This window comes from Ursus arctos, chromosome X (assembly GCF_023065955.2).
Source record: "Ursus arctos isolate Adak ecotype North America chromosome X, UrsArc2.0, whole genome shotgun sequence".
Classification (NCBI taxonomy): Eukaryota; Metazoa; Chordata; class Mammalia; order Carnivora; family Ursidae; genus Ursus; species Ursus arctos.
The window spans coordinates 86,872,190-86,891,002 of NC_079873.1; the positions used below are offsets into that span (position 1 = coordinate 86,872,190).

The 18,813-nt window shown below is 43.4% G+C and overlaps 1 protein-coding gene across 1 annotated transcript in view; it reads right to left on the reverse strand.

The window, feature by feature from the left end:
- DCX (doublecortin) overlaps window positions 1-18,813 on the reverse strand; it is a 99,492-nt gene that overhangs the window by 18,596 nt on the left and 62,083 nt on the right. Inside the window, 2 exon segments of the mRNA XM_026478757.1 lie at window positions 7,161-7,283; window positions 9,322-9,424. Coding sequence (XP_026334542.1) covers window positions 7,161-7,283; window positions 9,322-9,424 — 226 coding nt within the window.

The following is an 18,813-nucleotide window of genomic DNA, read 5'->3' on the forward strand; positions in this document are numbered from 1 at the left end:
AGTCTGTGGGGTGACGCTGCCATCAGGTGATGAGGGAAAGGAAGGGACTCCTGTGTGAGTGATGTGGCGATGTTTCGCAGGTCCCACAACAGCAGCGTATGGTGGCTTGAAGGATGAAAGCATAGGAAGAATCAAAGATAACGTGAAGACACTGGATCCGGGGAACAGAATAGAATTTATTCTATCGTCAGACAGGGAGTTGAGGGGAGGAAATGTTTTTTGTTTTTAGACACATCGTGTTTGGTATATTTAAGTAGGATTGTCTGGTAGGCATTCATGGGATTAACAGCCAGAAGGAAGGTTGGGGCTGGAGATGTAGATTTAACAGCCATCTCCCTGTACCGTCATATGCTATATTCATCACCACCCCTGCTCTTTTGTTCATGCTTTCCCCCCCGTCAGAAATAATCCATTTCCTTATCAATTGAAGTATATCCCTCCTACAAGCCCCAGTTTTTCCAGGAAGACTTCCCTTAGCACTTACTGCCTGCATCTCCCATTCACTGGGCACTTAAACCATTACTGTTAACTCCTATTTAGCACTACAGAGCCATGGTTAAATTGTGGACCGTGGAGCCAGATTGCCTGGGTTCAAACCCCAGCTCTCCCACCGATTAGCTGTGTGGTCTTGGGCCGGTCACTTAGCTCTCATACGCTCTAGCTTTTTCAGCTACAAAATGGGGGCAATTGTGCCTGCCTCGTAAGGTTGTTGTAAAGATTAAATCAGTTAATACATACAAAGTGGTGAGAACAGTTGCTTGGCACATAATAAGAACTATATAAGTATTTGTAAATAAATTTTTTAATCAAATTTATATGCCTAATGGTGCCCCAATTCGTAGTGACAGGGAATTCGTCTTATTCCTTTTCCCCGTAGCACCTCGCACTACTAGGTATCCCACCAAAACTCTAGAGATTCAATCGTATTTAAACACAAGTCCCAGACTGCTGCAGGTTGATAGGACCCCTATTACAGGGAGGTGGGTCGACACCACCACATCCCATACCCTGCAGCATGCTCAGTGGCCCCCATTATATTGCTTGCTTCAACAATTTCCTAAGTGGCCCTCCAATGATGACGGAAATGTTGCCTTAGATGTAGGGCAGTTCTTCCACTGAAACTAGACATAGGCTGTGGTTTTAGAAAGACTCAGAATGGGGGAGGGGTAAGGGACGTTTTTCTCTTCCCACAACTTTGCCAAGGGTACCACTTCCCTTTGGAGTGACAGTAGGGGAGCCAAAGGAAGGTCTAGGACCAGGCACTGGAAACAGAGGTGCCTAATTCCTCATAGCTGTGCTCGATGCAGCACAAAGAGAATGACACAGACGCCACTCCGCTCCCCAGCCTCTCCACATCCCTTGCCTGGAGGTGAGGGAAGGTGGGAGGAAGCAGAGAAGCAAGGACCAGCCAACAGAGACCTTTCTATTTGCCACTCTGGAGCTCCCACACCTTGCCTTAAGGGCAGTGTGAGGATTGCCTGCCTGGAAGTCAGGACAGCTGGGCTCTAGCTCTTGGGTACTAAATAGTTGCACGGCGTTGAGAAGACCACAAGATACTGAACCTCTTTCCATCTTAGTCCCCCAGTCTAAAAGAACAAAAACTGGATGATCTTCCTTTCACAACCTCGTTCATGGTGCTATTATGAGTGACAACTGAGGGGACGGATTTGGAAGTATTTTGCAAAGTGCAGAGCATCTCATCTATGTCGAAGATCGTTATCTTGAACCTCTCTTAGGGAAGTTATTGTGCTGTCTAGTACACTAGCCACTAGTCACACGCTGCTTTTGGGCACCTGAAGCAGGGCTAGCCAGAATTGAGACGTGCTCTCAGTGTAAGACACAACCCGTTTTCAAAGAATGGAAAATATCTCCTTAGAATTTTTTTTTACCTCGATTGCATGTCAAAATGGTAATATTTTGGATATATCGAGTTGAGTAAAATATATTATCAAAACGGATTTCACCCGTTTCTTTGACCTTTTTAATTGTGGCCATTAGAAAATTGAAAATGCTCTACTAGGCTTACATTATATTTCTACTGGACAGAGCTGGTCCAGACAGCCCCATCCAGGATGGGCAGAACAGCCAGGTCCCTCCTCAGGCGACTCAAAGCAGCCTGCTAGGTTCAGAAGAGAAATACTCCTGGATACAATTCTCCCATGACAACCCCCCCACCTTCACCGCTGTTTTGTGTCCCTGGACCTCCCCTTACAAAGGCTGCATATTTTGGTAGCGAATCCATTCTTCCTCGGGGCTCTGGGAACAGGGAAGATTTGACTTTCAGGACTAGGTACGCAGAGGTTGGGGGAAGGAGGGTGGGGAATATTGAGTTGCTGCAACAATGACTTACTGCTGAACAACAGCGAACTAATTATCACATTACAATTCTCTCAGCCTACCAGGGTGGGTAATTAGCTTCCTTGGAGGCTCCTTCAGAAAAGAAAGAAAGAAAAGAAAAGAAAAGAAAAGAAAAGAAAAGAAAGAAAGAAAGAAAGAAAGAAAGAAAGAAAGAAAGAAAGAAAAAGAAAAGATTCCTTCCCAGCAACTAGCTACTTTGTCCTTTTAATTCAATTCAATTCAATTGGGGGTAGTTGCAGAAAAGGAAACGTTAACACATTCATGGCTGAAATGCAAACAGCAAGAGGCGCTCCAGAAGGGTCTTCCTGTAGCTCTGAGGGCAGGCTCGCCTTTTTGCCCATCAAAATGGCAAGTCCTGGGTTAATCAAAATGGGGGCACTATACAAGCTTTCTTCAAACACCCCATAGGAGACCTCTGGGCTTAGATTTGATCTGCTTACCCCAGTTCCCTGTCCTACTTTAAAGGCAGTCATGACTAATGGGACTTGGATGCTAAGAGTCCATCAGCTCTGCCCAGCGAGAACGAGAGCTCCTTCTAGCAATATTATGTAGACAACCGAATCCTTCCTTAACTTACGTGGAGGGCTTCGCAACAGACATTCCATTTGGGGCGCCCTCAGTATTGGCAGGAGTGGGGATTGAAATCAAAGGGAATAAAGTATACAGAGTTTGATTTATTCATGGGAAGAACAGAAAAAAAAGACAACTTAAGGACCAAGGAATCAAATTATGATGCAAATTACAGACCAGATTGCATCGATTTACTAAACCTCAAGGCAAACCGAACCCAGATATTAACTGAACCATGAATTGGATCAAATGTACATATATATATGGATGGATGTCTAATTGACTCATTTCTCTTATTCATTCACTAGTACCCTCCTCTGAAAGATTTGTTTTATTTTATAGATTTAAATAAATATTTGCTTTCTCCCAACTCCATTGCTCTGTTCTTTTTTAAAAATATTTGAAAATCTAGCAAACTTGTTCAAACCAGAATCAAACCTATATATTTTCTAATGAACTAGAACATCAAAACATTCCTTTAGCTGAACCTGAACTGAGCCAATGTTTCGTTTGGTTTGAGTCCCTGCTGCAGAGGAACATTTTTGGCTGTCATTTGCCTTCAAAGGAAGGTAGTTAAAATTCCCTGGAAATGCCCTATCTTCCTCAACCTTGAGTTACTCAGGTTGAATGAAAAAAATGTGAATCCATCCCACAAGTCCCAGATCCAAGACAGACTAACCCAGGATGGAAACAGGGCGGCACTGCCATGTCCTAGAAAAGAACAAAGAATTTCAGCCCCACTCCACACGATTATTCTTTGGTTAAATGTGTATTAACCTGCCCACGTCCCTTGCTGAGAGCTCAGAAAAACCTTACACTTGCTGCTGCAAAATTATGTATTGTTATAACTCATCCTTCTGGCTATCCAATTCTGGTTCTGTGGAAGCTATTGCACAACTCTGTAATACATTGGAAATAGCTGATAATATTGGAAAGTGATTTTTACCTATTAGACATGCAAATTCTGTCTTAACCAAAATGGAAACCGAGTCTTAGATAAGGTAAAAAACTTGTCCCAAGTCAAAAAGCTGGGAAATGGTGTCACCGGGCCTCCCTTGCCTCTTCCATATCCTATCCCCCTCCACTTCCCAGCTTGGAATGGTCCTGAAGGACTTGGAGGTGGGATGGGGGAAATGGGTATGTTAAATCCAAACCTTACCTAAAGTACTGTTTGCCTGAGATCAGCTTTGCCCCTGTGGAATGTTCACTAAGTGGATGGCCTGGACATGGCTCTAAACTGCCATGCAATGGACAAGGTTATGTTACATAGATTCTTTTACGCTTTGGGGCTGAAATCACATGGAAGACCTAGACACATCATCTTTGATGAGCTCAAACTTTCTGGAAATTGCCATTAAGGCTAGCTAGACTAGAGTTTGGCTTCATTTATGTTCACGAACTATCTGAAATAAAGATTTACATTCTCTCTCCTGAGAACACCACTTTAGATTTTTTGCTGGTAGGGAGCGAGGGCTGTTTGCGGTTCTGATATCTGCCAAGTCAAGTCCCCTTTCCCCGCCTCAAATTGGTTACTCTTTTTATCTTGTGTGTGTGAATCTATCCTCATTCCTTCTTTTTAGCAAGGGAGTTCTGAAGGAGCAAAAGCAGATCTTGCCTGCCTTCGCCTGGGTTGGGACCTATTATAACTCCTTTTAATTTGCCAAGTATTCATTGAGCCCTAATGTATTCCTTCTCTGTCTCTAATATCTTAGAGTCAGTGAGGTGCATAGTTTCTAGAAGGGACATTCTGTAGGTAGCATGCTGGTGATCAATAATTTGACATATGTTTAAGCTGTGTTTAATTACAGGTGGTTGTGTTCACATGTGCTGAATAACCCACCTGGATACAGTCTGCAGAGAATCTATTGACTTCAAGCTGCCGCCGCCTCAGCATTTTTAACTAATAGGTTATGTGGTGGTTTAAAAATAAGTCCACAAATTCTTGGCAGTCTAAAAACAGGTCCACCCCCACCCAAGAGGTGAAGACTGATTCCTCTTCCCTTGAATGTGGACAGGACTTAATGGCTGCTTCTAATGAATAGACTAAAACAGAAGAGACAGTATGTGGCTTCAGAAACTAGATCATAAAAGGCACTACATCTTCTTCCTTGTTTACTCTCCCGATTCACTCGCTGGGAGAAGATCCTGCTGATGGCCATCTTGGAAGTGGATCCTACAAGTCCCGGTTGAATCTTCAGAAGACTGCGGCCCCCACCGACACTTTGACCTCAACTATATGAGAGATCCTGAGCCAGACGGAACCACAGAGCTAAGCAATCCAAAATTCCTAACCCACAGAAACAATAAAATAATAACTGTTTGTTGTTTTAAGCTATGAAGTTTGAGGGTAATTCGTTTCATAGCAAGAGATAAGTAATATAGATTAGAAATCCCAGAAATGGTCAGTGATATTTCTGAAAAAAATGACTGGCTAAGCAGTTATTGCCAGACTTTATGAATCTTGACCAAGTGTTTAAAGTCCTTTTTTTTTTCTGCAAGGCTCTGCCTAGAATTTCTACAAATAATTTCATTTTTTACCCAAGTGTTAAAACCTAGGTCTCTGTAGTGTAGTATAAATTTGCTTAGATAGACGCATGTGCTATTTTGTAAACTTCACCAAAATATCACCGAACACATGCACTTTTGTTCCTTTAGCAAATATTCCCTAAATGCTAACTAAGTATCTAGCACCACGCTGGGTGAAATAGGCACTCTTAGGCGTCTGTCCACTCCAAACATTATTTGAGCATCGACTAGGACCCAGGCACTGTGCTCAGCACTGAGGATACAAAATGAACATGGCATCTTACCCTTAAGGGGCCCAGTATTAGTGGGGGGAGTAGACAGGTAAATACAGACTTTACAACACAGTGTGGTGACTATTACCCAGATGCATGAACAACATGCTATGATATTGCAGAAAATGGAACTGTTTCTATTGGAGGTGTTGAATGAACAGACGTTTTCAAGCAGAGAGGAGTGGTAGAGCTCGGGGGAAGGCATTCCAAGTGCAGGGAAATGGGGTGAGCAAAGACATGAAAGTATGAAAAGCTCGAGCTGCCTCTTCGTTTAGTTCCTTCTGCCTGAGGAAAAAAAACAGGGCCGGTGATGTGCGTGCTCCTGGCAGTGTGAGGCCGGCAGGCCAGGCTGCTTTTCTAGGCCATGAGCATTTCAAAGCCAATAGGCTGCTCGAGCTGCCTCAAACCGAAAAAGAGATAAAGAGCATTTGGGCTCTCTGCCCCAAAGTTCCCAGACTCCAGGCTAGAAGAATTCTCATGGTGAGCCCTGAGCCTTGGGACGACGAATGTGAGTCTGCCGGACCACGCGATTTCCTTCCCGTGAAGAACTCACACCGTCTGTGCCTGACTCTAGTAAGCTTCTAAACTTGAACTTCTGTGACCTTTCACCTTTCAGATCAGTGTCACTCAAACTGCGGGTGCAAGCCTTTGCACCAGAATTTAAAAGAACACACTGCTGCCTTTATCAAAAAAAAAAAAAATCATGCTAGGAAAAAAGAGTCAGCTGAAGTAAATGTTTGCTTAGTGGCATAATTTGCATTTGGCACAAGCTTCTAATCTTGTCACAGACTGATAAATAGTTCATGTGTTGGCAGTGATCCATAGACCACATTTTTTTTTGATCACTCACTATCCACTAATTAAGTCCTGTGTGACAAAGCTCTGTGTTTCTTTTCAGAACTTGGCCTATGTATATATTTTTTCTCATTGTGGGAATGATGCAAATTACCTCGTTTCTCTTTTTGTTCTAAAAAGAGAACTAAAAAGTTCAAAGTCAAAATCGAAGGTCAAGCACATCAACTCTGTTGACACTTCGGGGTGGCAATTTTTTTTTTTTTACATTTCTGTTTTCGATTTTGATTTTCTGTTTCAAGTTTATGCTTGACTTGATTCTTTCCTCGACTATGCTTCTTGCTGGATGACGCTGAAGATGATGACTATTAGAACGAACATGATGATAAGCATTACAGCAAGCACGGTAAAGAGGACAGATTTCTGGTCTGCATCCATCTGAGTAGAATCGGGGGTCGTGGCTGTGTCTCCATGACTCCAAACAAGTTTGCCTGCTCGTCTCTGAACTGGGAGAACTGGTGTCATGGCGACACAGTGGTGTTCATGAGAAACTCATTCCCCCGCATGCAGAGGGTGGGGGCCTCTGTAAATGAAGTCAGCGTGCACAGTTAGGAGAAGAGCACTCACCGTCTTGGTCGTTACCTGAGTCAGCTGGAGACTTGCTCCGGCGCATAGGGCCGGGGCTCTTAGCTGAACTCTTCTGAGGTGTTGGAGATGCCTTTGGGCCAGCTGCGGCCGATGGGTTTCCCTTCATGACTCGGCATTCTGGTAGAAAAGAACAGACAGCTCAGTAAAGCCAGGGGAGAAACGAGCTTTTGGCATATTACCAACTTCTGGAAAATGGAATATCCACCACAGGCCAAAGTACCCAACGGCTCGGGACTCCAAGGTGGTCCTCATTGTTCGGAGGAATGACGGCTCTGAGGGAGGAGGCATGAGAGAAACTTTCAGAAGTCATCTGGGCCAAGCCAGGTGTTTAAATCCCTGGATTATGGAAACAAGGGAAGGAGTTGAAAAACAGGTTGGGTGGGTTATTAAACAGTCAACTCGATCATTTGTGAGCGCCCAGCCACGTCTCAGAATAGCACCTGTTGACATAATTAATTAATTTCCTTGGAGAAGAGATTGACAGCTCAGAGGCTGCAGCCACACAGATGAAACATTCATGAGTAATTTAAAGGAAGAAAAGGGAGTAACCATTTACTGTTCATTACACGCCATGTATTGTAATAGGCATATTAGGGATGTCATGTCATTTTTATAAATGGGCACTACCACCACCACCACCACCATGCGTTTATAGAGCTCTTTTTGATTTTCAAAGCACATTATCATAAATCCCTATGCTGGTTTAATACATAAATGAGCCAGCAGTGACTCTGTGGCTCAGAGCTTATAGAAAGCCCTTGGGTGTGTAGGGGCATCTGCCAAATGTTTCTGCTACTTGCCTCAACCTCAGTCTGCCACGCTTGGGGTACCTTTTCTATGCAGCTCACTCAGCATCCCTACTGTGGTAATTTGGGGGCACTGATTGTGCTAATGCATTAGGAGAATTATCATACTCACTTTGCTGATGAGACGACAAAGAGTGTAAATAAACCTCTTGCTTAGGGCCGCAAAGCAAGAAAATAGCAGAACAAGGACTACAACCAAGTCTTCTAAGTCCCAGTCTAGTGCTTTTTTCCCTGTAGGTTTTCCAACTTTGTGCCATGATGCTCAAAGTGGAACCACATGGCTAGGTAGAGGGCAGTGTCTTCTTTGGACACTTCCTTGTCGCCTCCTACTTAAAGATATATTGAAATATCAATTACCCAGAAAGATTAGGGGATCGTTTCTGGTTAACTGAGTTTTTTTGGAAAAAGAACTCAGTTTTTTTGAAACTGAACTCAGAAAGTTTATTTTTGTTTGTTTTACTTCTTGTTTTGGTTGATGAACTTTAGTGATCACGGTCCAGAGCTGGAGATGTAGAAGGGTATAGGAAACTGGAGATAGCCTGGGATTTGTTTAGCTATCTCATGGCCATTTGTCTCTTCTCAAAGTGAACACAGCAGAAATGCCACCTCTGTCAGGGTCCTTGTCACTTGAGCGGTTGGTGAAGTCTATATTAATACAGCTTGGTTTGTTTTTCTCACATGTTACCGCTCATAATTGGGAAGGATGTTTTGAATGTGTCTTCCCATCAGGATCATATCCTAACCTCGTCACTGTGTGAGCTAATTCACCATTAACTTCCACATGGAACTTGGACTCATGCAAAGGGAGGTGGGCAGATATTTACCTCCTTCCTGAGATTAACAACCTCTGGAATCTTGAGTCACAAAGCAGGTGGAATGGGGCAGCAAGCCAGAAAGCTTGACACTAGCTTAGAAGAGGGGAAAGATTTGACACTAAGAACACAGTGGAAAATCTTTCTAAAATGGAACCATCAACATGAGCCAAGTTGCTGGAGGATGTTGACTAGAAAAAAAGTATACATATAATATCCAAGTTCTGACTCCAAATGTTCCTTCCCATAATCTGATTGCGCCTGTCACCCCACGTGACACAATATGTGGTTCGAGAAATATGGTGACTATTGGGGCAGAGAGTGAGTTTTATTGAGTTTGGAGGCTGGGAATCTGGGACATTCAATCAACCTTTCACTTAGTGACTCATGTATGCAAACATACAGGAGAAAGACTAACAATATTTGCCCTTGAGGGTCCATCCATGGATGTTCTCTGGGCCATATGAACCCATGGAAATCCTAAGGGATAGAAGGAGGGAGAACAATGAAGCAATAAAATCCAGTGGTTGTGCTTACCATTTTCATCCAGAGAAAAGTCATCCTGAGCATAGCGAAATTTTTCAGGACCACAGGCAATAAACACATCATCATCACCAAAGAAATCATGGAGACAGGTTACCTGTGGAGAGAGCAAAGACATTGGATTGGCATGTGATTATCTTGTGACAATAAACTTCATATCATGTTGGCAGGGGGAAAAAGTTTCACATCTGGGCCATCATCTTTAGCCTCCAGGGATCTCCATTTTTTAAACTACCAGGCTTATGGTCTGTATCACAGCTCCTGGTGAGTAAAGATACAAAGGAATGCCATTGTCTTTCCATGTTTCATATGTGGTAGTCTCATTTCCATTGCATGAAGAATAACTTCAAGACCAGGGCGCCTGGATGGCTCAGTCAGTTAAGCATCCGATTCTTGGTTTCGGCTCAGGTCATGATCTCAGGGTCATGAGATCGAGCCCTGAGTTGGGCTCTGCACTGGGTGTGCAGAGCCCTCTCCCTCCATCCTTTCCTGCTCAAGCTCTCTCCATTAAAAGAAGAAGAAGAAGAACTTCAAGACCATGCCCAAAGGGAATGTCCCTGCCTTTGAATAAAAGTTCACAAGCAGATGGCCCTGCAAATGTTACCTTTCCTCAGAGCTTCAAAGACATAGTGCTCCTAGCCCAACTCTGGGGCTAAAGGTGTAAGCCAAGGCAGATGAGAAAGATCTCCTGCAGCCTACAGTAGATAGACTCTGTGGCTGACCAAGAAGTGGAAGTTCCTCTCTTCATCTTCATGAGTTTTGAAAGAGGGGCACAAATTCCTTACTGATTTGGACCCGGGAAATTGGACTTTTGCTAAAAATGGACCAAGAACATGGAAGTGGCCCAGAATACCATTCCTCCCCCAAGAACAAGGGGGGAAAACTGTCCTGACCACTTAAAACTTAATCAAGGGGGGAAAACTGTCCTGACCACTTAAAACTTAATCAAGAGCAATGAGTCCCCATAGGCTTGAGGCTCTGCTGGTAAAGCCATGTTCCCAGGATCCTTCCTGCCCTCTAGTGCCCTATGCATTGCTGCTTCTCCACAACAGAGAGATAGTCCCCCAACCTGTTTTCTGCACAAAGAAATGAGGGTCCCTGGGAAAGTATGTTGCTCCCCGCAGTCTCCCCAATTCTCAGCATCCTAATTACATCTGATAATTAGTCCAGCACACCAGGGAAATCCCAGGAGAAACCATAGAGTCAAAACATTCTTATCCCAATCCTTAGCTTGAAAGTGTTCGAAGCTTCTAATTGTTCTAAGCTACCCATTCAAGCTGCCAGCAATGGCTTTCCAAAGGCACAGAGCTCACAAACTAATAACAGCTTTCTGGGTGCAGAGAGCAATATTTCACACTTGAAAAAATGTTTATATTAATAACATCATCCCCCACTCAGGGTCTATTCAATCCTCACCCACCCAGCCAAGATGATTGCAAGATTTACACAAAGTAAGAGATGCTTAAGGATATCTCCATTGTCTCGGCCTCCCAATCATCCAGGAGATGCCAAGATAAGGGAGGGAGACTTGGAGGACTGCCTGTGTTGCTCCTATTAAGCCTCTTCCCAGCCCTGGGTCCTGACCTCATCAAACAGGCCAACATCCCTCTTCAGCCCACTTGTCCCTCCCATTCATTCCGTGATCACGTAATGACAATTAGAGCTACCACTAATTGAATTCTTATTCTGTGACAGGCACTCTGCTAAGTACTTCCAAATCTTTCATCTCGTTTTACTCTCCCCCCAAATTCTAGACGTTGATATTATTGTCATCACTGTTTCCCAGATGAGAAAACCGAGGCCCAGAGACAATAAGCAAATTATTCAGGTGAAAAGAAGTGAGGCCGAACAAAAGATCTATCCAACTCCAAAGCCTGTGCTTTGGGCCACTCAGTAATACAAAGCACTCGTGCCTAGTTCAGGCACTGGGGAAATGGAGATGTGTAAGACTCAGTTCATGGAGCTCACAATCTGATGGACTGAGATACTCAACGTAGTCGTGAATGCTAGGATGTAGCATCTCAGTGTCGTGTCATGAATGCTAGGATGGGAGTATCTGTAGGTGCCATGGGAGCATTCAATCAGCATCCTCCATATTGTCCTGGTGGCAAATCCAATGACAGAGGCTCCATGGCTCTGCACTCTGCTGCGGACTCCAACTGATATCTTGGACCTTGGCGCCACAAAATCTGGAGCCCCTAGCTCTGATACATGGTGTGTCTCTGAATTGTTTACCCCCTGGTGCCTCCTTGGCCCTGAAGATCTCTGCCAAGTCCCCACATTCAAGCTTGGCCCTGGCCCTGACTTTAGTTTTGGTCACGACGGGTTTAGGGAAGGCTCATTCTTGGGTGTCCCTGTGGGAGTGGCCTCTAGGACGTAGCACTCTGAATACAGACCTGCCTGTATTCTTATGAGTATTCCCCTCGTCCTTCCCAGGTTTCCTGAATGTAACAATGAAGTTTATCCCTCTCTCTCTATCTCCCCATGGTTCCTGGTAGAGTGCTTATCACAGAGTGAGAATTTAGCGAGGGCTGTTTTTGCCTCAACCAAATGTAAAGAAAATAAGAAGGAGGCTTTGTAAGGATATACAAAGGCAGAAAAGTAGGAACAAAAAAGAAATTAATCTTGGCAGACAACAGGAACTAGCATTGAAAGGATTTGGAAGGTAACACAAATACACAAATTTAAGAATAAGAAAGGAATAATGATTATGCATTCAGAAGTTCTTCTTTGCATAAATATGCTAATTAGGTGAAAATTTAGATGAAATGAATGATTTTAAATGAAAATGTAAATAATGAGATTAGCTCAAAACGAACTAGAAAATCTCGACCAACTACTAGCCATGAAAAGAGTTTAGCAAACACTTCAAACATCAACCCTGCCCCCAAAAGGCACTGGAACACTCATTTTGGAGGTGCTTGTGGAAATTGCTTCCCAAGAAGAAAAACCAAAAGCTCAAAAACAGTCATTGCAGTGACACACCATGATATCCTATTGTAAGACAACAAAGCCCTCACAGATTGCTCTGGGGGTTGCTGTTACAATGACCCACCCTCCTCCAACCCCAAGCCTTTTTGCCCCCACCCAGGCTTTGGGAAAAGCCTTTGGATAACCCCTCCTTTGGGGAGCTTCTAAGAAAGGCAAAGCCCCCTATGCTTCTGACAAACTCACAATGGTGTGGCTGGCTTCGAAAACATTCATTTTGCAATCCAGCTGTTCAGCATCAGGTTTCTTGTGTGATCCCTCCCTACATTTTACTGGCTCCCAAATGTAGACAAGTTCACATTGTGCATGTGAATACCCAGCTTTCCCAAAGGTCTTGGATACTGAGACACAACAGCTCTCCCTGCCTTTGTTACAAAGATGGGGAAATAGAAGGGTCTCCATCTTAAATATGAGGAACCCAAAGCACAGAGAGTCAAAGTGGCCCAAGGATACACATACGGCTCATGACAGAATTGAGACTAGCACTCAGGTGTCCTGAGTCAGTTCAGGACAAAGCAATTGCCTGAGAGAACATGCTTTTCCTAAAGCCCTGGTGTCAAAGGCTTGCATAGAGCCTAAAACGGGAGACTCCCCTTTGTCCTAATCAATGCCTGATATTCATTAGAACATTTTACTAGATTGAAAAAAGAAAGCATCTGTATGGATTGTATTTTGAATCTACGGATGAGAAGATTCTTTTTTTTAAATTTTATTTATTTGTCAGTGAGAGATAGAAAGAAAGAGAGAATGGCAGGCAGAGGGAGAATCAGGCTCCCCAATGAGCAAGGAGCCTAATATGGAACTCGATCCCAGGACCCCAGGATCATGACCTGAGCCGAAGGAAGACGCTCAACTGACTGAGCCACCCAGGTGTTCCTGGATAAGAAGATTCCTATTCATTACTGTAACTGACAACCGAGTATGTGGTAGAGAAGGAGGACAAGGAGAAGGAGGGGAGGAGAGAAAAAGAAGAAAGGAGAAGAAAAGAAGGAGGAGAAGGAGAAGAATGGAGTGTCAGAAATAATTTCCAAATGAAACTCACACTCACAGCTGGTTTGTAAAATTCCATGAAGGTAACGCACAGAAAGTCTACCTTAGCTTACATGGCAAACGCGTAATTTTGCAACTGAGTTTTCTGAGATAAAATTTCTGTCATGAGGTGGCAACAGATGCGGTAAATCTAATAATCATTATGATACCACTCAGAGCATCCTCAGAGACCAAGGGTATCACTGACATCAGCTTTTGCCTGAGTCACACCTGGGTCTTTAAGTCAGGGACAAGAACACAAAAGCATGATGCCTGCCTTTGTAATTAATCAACTGCCAGCACAAAAGCAATAAAATCAACTCATCTTAACATTGAACTATTAACTAGGCGTTCTTCCTTAAAAAAAAAAAAAAAAAAAAACCAGCAGGTGTATTAGCTGCGAATGACAAGTTATCTCCGTGGCTTGATATAAGCTTGATTAGACTCTCCACATCTCCAGATGCTGGCAGGTAGTTCTTAAAATTTATTTATTTATTTTGAGGTTGGGGGCACAGAGGGAGAGAGAGAGAGAGAGAATCTCAAGCAGACTCCACACTGAGTGCGGAGCCCGATATGGGCTCAACCCCACGACCCTGAGATCACCACCTGAGCCGAAACCAAGAGTTGGATGCTATCACTGACTGAACCACCCAGGTGCCCTTGGCAGTCAGCCCTCACAGAGTAGATCCTACATTTCATGATCTAAGTATTCAGCAAGAAATGCTGGGGAAGTAAGGTCTTGTATATGTATGAGACTCACTTTCAACATGCCAAATATTTTCACTGAAGGTTCAATTCCACTAATATTCATTCATGAAGCTCTTCCTATGGCAAAGGAACTCTGTGAGAGATACATACATGTACAATAAAAGGTCCCTGCTTTCCGAGTCACCAGCATAATAAGCAAGTCAGTACCACACAAATAATTAGAATACGAGATGTGCTGTTGTTAGCGCTACTACAGAGACACGAAGAGCAAGGGGAGCACAGAGGACAAAGAGAACAATTCTAATCATGAGAAGCGGGAGAGAAGGTAACAGAGGAGAAGATGCCAAAGAATCTGAGTCTTGAGGGATGCGTGGGATGCAGGTTGATGGAGATGGCAGTAAAGGATATTCCGGGTACCTGCACCAAGGCAGGAACGGGTCTTTTCTCAATAGCCCTAGAAAAAAAGACCTGCATCTCATCGACTACGGTCCCAGATTCTAACTCTCCAAAGCACAAGTGCTTGGATCCATCTACCAGCCTTGCAAACAAAACATACAGTTGCCTACTGGTGCGAGGCAGGGTGAAGAGAAGGGCAGGGAGCGGAGCGTCTATGGGAAGAGGTGCGGCCAGGGCGGTAAAGAAGAGGGAATCTTGCGGGGAGGAAGACAAATCACACTGATTTCCCAGTCTTGCCAACAGTGTGCCCAGCGCATGGAGAGTGGCTGGCAAGCTTTGCAAGATGAGTAAATGAAAGATTCAGTAAACATTACGGATGCAGCTTTTTCTAAATACTGCTGCCATCCTTATTCTGGAACGTTTCCTGCCTGCAGCCCTGGTAGGGCTCCAGAGGTTGGCACAATGGTTGGCTTGGTAAGCTGAGACAACGTTTCTGAGACCACCCTGGCTTTCTTATCAGCGTTGTTTTCCTGTGGTTATCTTGAAGTCTTACTTGTGGTTTCTCATGACAACATTTTTGCCTGGGTAAACAGCTCCTTGGTTCTGCAGGACCTCTATTGGCACAAGTTTGTTTATTCAATGTCTTGAATGTCCCTAAAATCTCTGGTGATAAAATAACAATGCTACTTGCATTTGTAAAATATTTTTACTGTTTTTAAAGTACCTCTACATTTATAGTATCTTATGTTCTCTTCCACACCTCCAGTTCTCCCCTTGACCCAACCCAACCAGGCTTCCATTCCCCTCACTCCACAAGGCTGCTCCTGTCAAGGTCAACAATGACTTCCATGTTATCAAATCCCATGGTCATGTCTCTGGATTCATCTTACTCAACCTCCTAGCAACACTGGGTGTAAGTTGAGCAAGTCCTCGTCCTTAAATACTTGCCCCTCTTTGCTTCCAGGATCCCACAGCCTTCTGGGTTTTCTCCCACTTCAACCTCCTTTACTAGATTCTCTTTTTCTTCCAGACAGCTCCATTTTTGAAAACCCTAGTGCTCAGTCCTCAGACCTCCTCTCTTCTCCCCTATTTACTAGGCGATCATGGCTAGCCCCCAAGTCTTTACATATTATCTGTATACCGATGACTCCCACATTAATATCTCTAGGCCCTTCTTATCACTGAACTCTAGACTCATATTCAACTGCTTGCTTGATAGCTTCACTTAACCAAGATGGAGGAATGGGCACCCCAAATTTAAATCTGTCCAAGATTAAACTCTTATTTCTCCCCCTCGTCTGAATGGTACCACAATTCTTCCAGTTGCCCAAACCAGAAACTTAGAAGTCATTTATTACTAGCAGTCACATTTCCCCCTCCCTGTTGTCACTGGCCTAGTCCAAGATCTAGTACAGTAGCCTCATAACCAGGGTTTTGGCAGCACACACCCACCACCCTCTACACATACACTCCTATGGCTCTCCATACTGTGACCATAGCAGTACTCTACAACGCTAATCGGGCATATCACTTCTCTGTTTAAAATCCTTCAGCCGGCCCATCATAGAGAGAACAAACTCCAAACTTTGGACCTTAGCTCTACTTTTATACCTTTATACCTATACTTTTATATCTATCTTTTATACCACCCATGCTAGCTGGGTCCAGTCAGACTGCCTGCTTTCTGCCGCTCAAACACACCAAGACCTTTCCTGCTTCTGGGCCTTCGCCCTGGAAGCTCCCTCCACCTGGATCTAAAGAATCTGAGTCAGATCTAAAGAATCATGTATTTAAGTCCGTGCAACCCTCAGCTTACATGCTGTTGTTGCTTAGACTCTTAGTTATTTTATTTCACCCCACGAACTAGTCATTATTGTTTTAATTACTTTATACAGTTAATATTATTCAGATCTACCTACATATTTACCAGTTTATTTACTCACCCTTCCTTGTTACATCTTAGATCTTTCTCCGCGGGGTCATGTTGAAATGAGGCACATATTAGGCCTTCCTACTCTATCTTTTGTGGCTCAACCTCACCTTTATATTTTCTACCTTCTTATCTCTCAGTGCTCCATTCTGGAAAAAAAAAAAAAATCTTCAGATCTGCCAGTTCACTCTTTCTCTCTTCAGATGTATTTAATTTGCTGTTTGGCCCATTCACTAAATTCTATTTCATTTTCCCCCCAAATTTGCCTGGTCATAGCTGATAATCTCTTTTTCTTATTCCATTTTGATTACATGTTTTGTTTCTCGAAACAATCCAGCTGGAGTGGTTTTGTGTCCCGTATCTAATTAATTCTAGTATCTGAAGTCCTTGGGAATCCAAATCTGTTGTTTGTGCTAACTCTCCCTTGTGGTGGCTTGTTTTCTTTTATGTTTGATAGATATATATTTTTTTTTTATGTGAGCTCCTATTTCGTTGAACTAAGTCTTGGGGAATCCTGAGGGGTCTAGGCTGGGGAGGCTTTCTTCCAAAAAAGATGTGAATTTGCTTCTGTCAGGTGCCAAAGAGGCACTAACAACATGGGGCCACCTTTTCTCAGCGGTGTTTTTCCTTGTGACATGAGGACCATAGATTTGAACTCCAGACCTATGTTAGAACAGCTTTGCATTGCAAACTCTCAAGGGAAGGCTCTTCCACTCTGCAGCATTCACACCCAAAGACACAGCTCCTAAATTAGTCACTCTCATAATCCATTTCCATAAAATCTCCTCAGGAAGCTGATGATACCGATCCACAAAATGAAACAATTCCTTCACACTGTACTCCCTGGTTCCGGTAGTTTCTTGGTTTGGCCCTTCCCCCACGTTGACTACCTTCTTGGTGACCAGAGGTCTTAAAGGGGCTTTCTGTCGTCCCTACACAATTTTTACCTTGCGGGGGTGGGAGCAGCTTTGAGGCGAGTAGCCCAAGTTCAGACTCTCTGAAATCTGCATTTGGCTTAGCATCAAGGTCTGACACAGTCTTGTCTTTTACTTTCAGTTTATCTATTATAGATAACGATAGCCAAGGGAATGAATATTTTGCCTTTCTCTTATTAGCTTGCACTTCCTTAGAGATGCATAGGGCAAGGTACGGGGAAAGGACACAGAGCTGCCAAGCCTTCTGAATGTGCGGCTCTTCCTGCATCTGCATGCGTTCACCAACCCAGAAGCTCTCCCAACACTCTCTTTTTTGGTTTTTTGTGGAGGCATCTTACATAGGCATGGTTGATTATATCATACATTGGCTATGGGTGATCCCATTCAATATTCAGCCCCTCTCCCCTCTCCAGAGGTCTGGGGGTGGGACCAAAAGTTCCACTACTAATCAACTGGTTGATTCTCTCCTTAACCAGCCCACATCCTTAGGCGCCCCCCTCCCAGTCCCCTCATTAACATAACAAAAGACACTTTTGTCACTCATCCCTTAGGATATTCCAAGGTAAGTTTTAGGAGCTCTTTGAAAGAAATAGGACAAAGACCAAATATATATATTTCTTATAAACAACATTATCACAGCATAAGACCCAGCACTTCCACTTCTAGGTATATACAAAAAAGAACTGAAAACAGTGACTCAAATAGATCCTTGTATGCTGTGTCCATTAGAGCATTATTTGCAATAGCCCAAAGGTAGAAACAATCCAAGTGTCCATCAAGGGAGGGATGGGTAAACAAAATACATTCGAAGGAATCACACTATACTCATACAATCCAACCACAAAAGGAATGTGGCTCTGACACATGCAGCCTGGACCTTGCAAACATTATGCCAAATGAAATAAACCAGACACAAAAGGACAAACACTGTATGATTCTACTCACATGAAATAGCTAGAATAGACAAAGTCATTGAGACACAAAGTAGATTAGCGGTTCCCAGAGGCTAGAGGAAAGGGGGATTGGGCAGTTATTACTTCATAATTACATAATTTCTGTCTAGGGTGACAAAAAAAGTTCTTGAACTAGATAGTTGTGATTGTTGAACAACACTGTGAGTGTTAAGTCATGCCACTGAATTGCACACATAAAATGGTTAAATTGACGAATCTCTGTAATATATATTTTTAACCACAATTAAAACCCTTAAGTAATGTAATATACCAAAAATCATTGAATTATACACTTTAAAAGGGTGAATTGTATAGTATGTGAATTATATATCAACAGAGCAGTTGATAGTTGTAGTTCGTTATAATTTATCTAGGATTTAGTTGTATTGTAACAGGGAGGCTTTTTAGAATACTTGGTCAGCCCTATTGCTGAGGCAGAAGTCAACCTTCCTCTATTCAGAGAGGGCGTCCTTATCTCCTGATCTAAACTAGAACCACCACCACCAAGACCACCACCACCATGGCAACTCCAAACCAACAGAGCCCA